The sequence below is a fragment of the Sinocyclocheilus rhinocerous genome, unplaced genomic scaffold (assembly GCF_001515625.1).
Source record: "Sinocyclocheilus rhinocerous isolate Xijiao unplaced genomic scaffold, SAMN03320098_v1.1 scaffold1294, whole genome shotgun sequence".
Classification (NCBI taxonomy): domain Eukaryota; kingdom Metazoa; phylum Chordata; class Actinopteri; order Cypriniformes; family Cyprinidae; genus Sinocyclocheilus; species Sinocyclocheilus rhinocerous.
Window position 1 is genome coordinate 734,437 of NW_015656157.1, and position 4,097 is coordinate 738,533.

At 37.7% G+C, this 4,097-nt stretch overlaps 1 protein-coding gene across 1 annotated transcript in view; it reads left to right on the plus strand.

Annotated features, from left to right (window-relative positions):
- The first annotated feature begins 784 nt into the window (after positions 1 to 784).
- tle5 (TLE family member 5, transcriptional modulator) overlaps positions 785 to 4,097 on the plus strand; it is a 45,939-nt gene continuing 42,626 nt past the window's right edge. The window contains exon 1 of the mRNA XM_016527005.1: positions 785 to 1,251. Within this exon, the coding sequence (XP_016382491.1) occupies positions 1,225 to 1,251 (27 nt within the window). The 5' untranslated portion in view covers positions 785 to 1,224. The remainder of the gene's footprint in view (positions 1,252 to 4,097) is intronic.

A 4,097-nucleotide genomic window follows, 5' to 3' on the forward strand; every position in this document is an offset into this window, starting at 1 on the left:
ATATATATATATATATAAGAACATTTTGTACATTTTAAAGTTAAATTCATAAATCTGGTGCACTTTGAGAGTTCAAAATGAAGAGCTCTAACACAGGTTCAGTGTGCAAAGTAAAAGAAAAAAACTGGTGAATGTACCGGTACTTGTTCTTGAAATTTAAAGGGGACTCGATCCTCTTTTTAGTTGTGATATAGTGTCTCAGTCTCACTGGTGAATTTGGAAGCCAAACTAATTAGAATAAAATAATAATAATAATTTTATATTATTATTCCTATGACAGTAATAGCCATATATTGTAACACAATTGCACTGTGAAATAAATATAAATGATTTTTTTTTCAGGTATATTATTTTACCTTACGCGACCGTAGGGAAATTGCAATACTTTTGTCCTAATTTCAAAAAGGGGGGAGTCACGAGCTGATCGCGTGCGCTTCACTTTGAAACAAGCAGCGCAATCAGACTTGATAAGTCATATTACGCTTTCGTTTTTAATTCGTTTGAGGATACTTGCCAAAGCAATGGCGTGAAACACAACGTTAAAGAACTTTTATGTTATATGAGAAGTGTAAATATATCTTCGGTTTATTATGAAACTGTGGCGGGTCGCCACAGTCTAGTTAATGAATGGGAAACACTATATATATATATAGAGAGAGAGAGAGAGATAAAATTTAGATAAAATATTTTGAATATACATCAAACCAGCACCAGCAAACAGAATATTCTGTAATATTTATTAGTGTAATTATAATCTAATAATTAGCGTAAGTATATATTTATATATATATATGCATACATACAAAAAAAAGAAAGAAAAAAGAAAAACAGCAGCAGCAGCCATCAGCTCCCAAACTCCACTTCGTCTCTTGCACAGCCACTCGATTTCCTCCAACCAGGGAGGAGAGATACGCCAGCCCTTATCTGAGCTCATTCTCAACGTGGAAAAGGGACAGGAAAGACACCATATCAATCCGACAGATTCCAACAAATCATCTACGGATCATTTTTCCACGCCGAATGCGTGTTAAAGAGCGCGTTCAGTGCGGCACACATCAGGCTGCTTTATTGCCATAGCAGCGGCGCGAGCTGCCTGTAGCTAGTACAGGAGCTTCAGCTAGCGACGAAACAAAGAAAACACACACAAATATAACCGTCTGCTGAGCAAACTGCTTCCTTGTTTTTTGAGGAGGAGAAGGCAAGACCCCGAAGACCAAAACTGACATGATGTTTCCACAATCCAGGCACTCGGTGAGTGAAAATCGAGCGGTTTGTTGGCGCTGTGTTGATGTTGTTACGTTAGCTGGCTTGAGCTTAGCATTGGCAGGAGAGGCATCCTTGCAAAGTGTGTGTATGCTAAAACTTATCGCGAAGATTAAATATTTATCATACATTTTATTACATCACCCTTTTATGTTTCTGAACCACACGGTTTTTTTTTTACCTTAAAATCCAGTAATGTGTGATTTGGCAGTGCATGACTGTGTTTGCAAATCGAAACAATGTAGATGTTGTGCGGCTGTGACATTTAACAGTTGGCGAATTGTGTATTAATATATGCAACTTCAGTCCCAGAAACTCCTTTTCTGGTGCATTATTTTACTAACCGTTTATAGTTGTTTATTACCCTGTACTTTGCAACAAGGCATGAAATTATGAGATGTAAGTGCCAAATTCATGTTTATGTTGACATCTCTCAGGTTCTATTAATCTTTTCTGATGAACTCTCATAATTTTGCCAATGGAGTGCCAAAATTCATGTTAACTAACACTACAATCACACTTTTTGAAGAATACAAGCTGATTTTTTTTTTTGTAAGAACAGCAAGACTTTTGCCAAAAACCCAAGGTGTAAATCTGTAATGACATGCATTTGCATTGTGCAAGATGTTTTCCCTGCAGCGAATCAGAGGTGTGTGTTGCGCACTACCTTGATCTTTTAGCCCAATGTTTCTCAACCCTGGTCCTGAGCGCCCCCCAACACTGCACATTTTGTATGTCTCCCTTATCTGACACCCATTTCAGGTCCTGGAGTTTCTTTTATTTAGCTAATGAGTTGAATCAGGTGTGTTTGATTAGGGAGACACACAAAATGTGCAGTGCTGGGGGGCGCCCAGGACCAGGGTTGAGAAACACTGTTTTAGCCAAAGTAGAGAGAGTCTGTATCACTGCTTATGAACTCATTTATGGATTGAGTTACACATAGCGAGTCGCTTCCTCATCAGCCTAACTAACCCGGGTAAGTGATTAAAAGTGGGGTTTAGACTGTTATATTTCTAGACTGGTTTGAATGCAATAACTCATCTCATGGTAAGTTTCTTGCAGGCTGTTGCTGATTAATGAGCTAATATGACAGATATTTTGATTAGGCGCCCTTGATTAATGCTGTATGGCGGGAAATAGAAGGGAATGAGATGCCACTGAGCAACATGATTTGGTTTGCTTTACAGAATTCATTTGTACATTCGATTGGCCTTTATAAAATCAACATAAATGGCATCCACAACTCATTTTACATCTAAAAATGCCATATTTTTGTATGAAAATGTAGGGTGACACTTGATTGGATTGTGTAAAGTGGACTTGGTGATGTCATATAGAAAGGAAAGTTGTTTTGGAGGTGGAGCAGTTTGTTGAAGAAAATTTTTTTCCTTCTGAATAACTTAACTTGAACATGTGAGGTGATGTGACACTCATTTTTTTGTTATTTTAATTTATTCTAAAATATGTTTAAAATGCTATTCATACATCCCATGACTTGACTACACCTGTTTCATACTGAGCATGCTTTTATTTCTGAATCAAAAATCTTTTTTTTTTTTTTTTTAAACCGGGCATAAAGTAAACAAATTTCATAATGAAGAAAAAGGTTTTATTTTCAAGAATTTATTTTTTCTTGAAAAAGAAGTAAGTCTTTAATCTTGCATAATATCACAAAATTAACATAATTTGACCTTTTGTTGACAGGTCAAGGTTAGTTTAGTTTGTAAAATGTCATGTGTCACGTTGACTTAACATCTGGACCCTTTTGCGTTGGGCCAATTGTTGGAAAAAAAAATCTCATCCAACAATATATCCATCGCATTTTTCAGGTGTTTGAGCTGCGGTAGTGAACTGAACGGTTCCTTTTCTATCTGATAATGAATGGCTGACAAGGAGCATGTGAAAATGTGGGCCCGGTTGTAGTCGGCACTACTTTGTTGCCACGGCGCTGTGACTCCTTAGCAATGACTTCTCACCAGACTTGACACAGAAAGTGTTTACTCTGACCAGCCTGAACGCCTCATGACTTGAATTGTCCACCTCGGTGTAGCCGTACATGCAGCCTTTTGATTCCTGCAAGCCCACCTGACCATTTTTTTCAAGGTCATCTAACAATATTGGTGAAATTTTCAAACCCATATGCTCCTAAATTGGAGTATTAAGACCCGACGCACCAAGTTAAATGCAGGGATTACGGAATTAACCCCACACGTCCAAAAGGCATCCAGCTATGTACGCTTTAAAATAGCGGGAATGTTCATTTAACGTTGTATGAATGTTACTGGAGTAAGTATCTGTGACCATATCTGACTTCTTTGTGCGACTGATGTCGTTTAATAGCGTTTTGTCCTCCATTTTGTTCTTTGAATTCAGATCCAGATGAGTGATGTCATAATGGTGGGGATTTGTGAATTGGCGTGTGCCATTGATTGTGGCTTTTCAAGGAGTCGCTTCTGAAAGCCATTGTTGTAGTAATGGCTAGAAGGAGAAGTGAGAGTTGGCACCAGTGTGTGTGTCACCCTCAAACTGATTAGTGGTCGACCGATATATCGCCTATTAATTTTTCAAATAAATAGAAAGAAAAGTTTTTCTGTTTGGCCGATGTGTTCGAGGAGGGACTTTTATTTTGACGGCGCCGAGAACGGATGCGGCAGCGCCTGAGCACACAGTGCTCACATTCTCTCTCTTGTTCGCTGTTGTCATTCAGTTCTGTCTAATACGGATAGAAGTCCATCTAATAATCAGATAGAACTTTTAAACAAAGGAATTAAAATGTATACAAAAAAGTATTATAACGATTGCTTTAATATTATTAAAGGCAAACATTATAATAC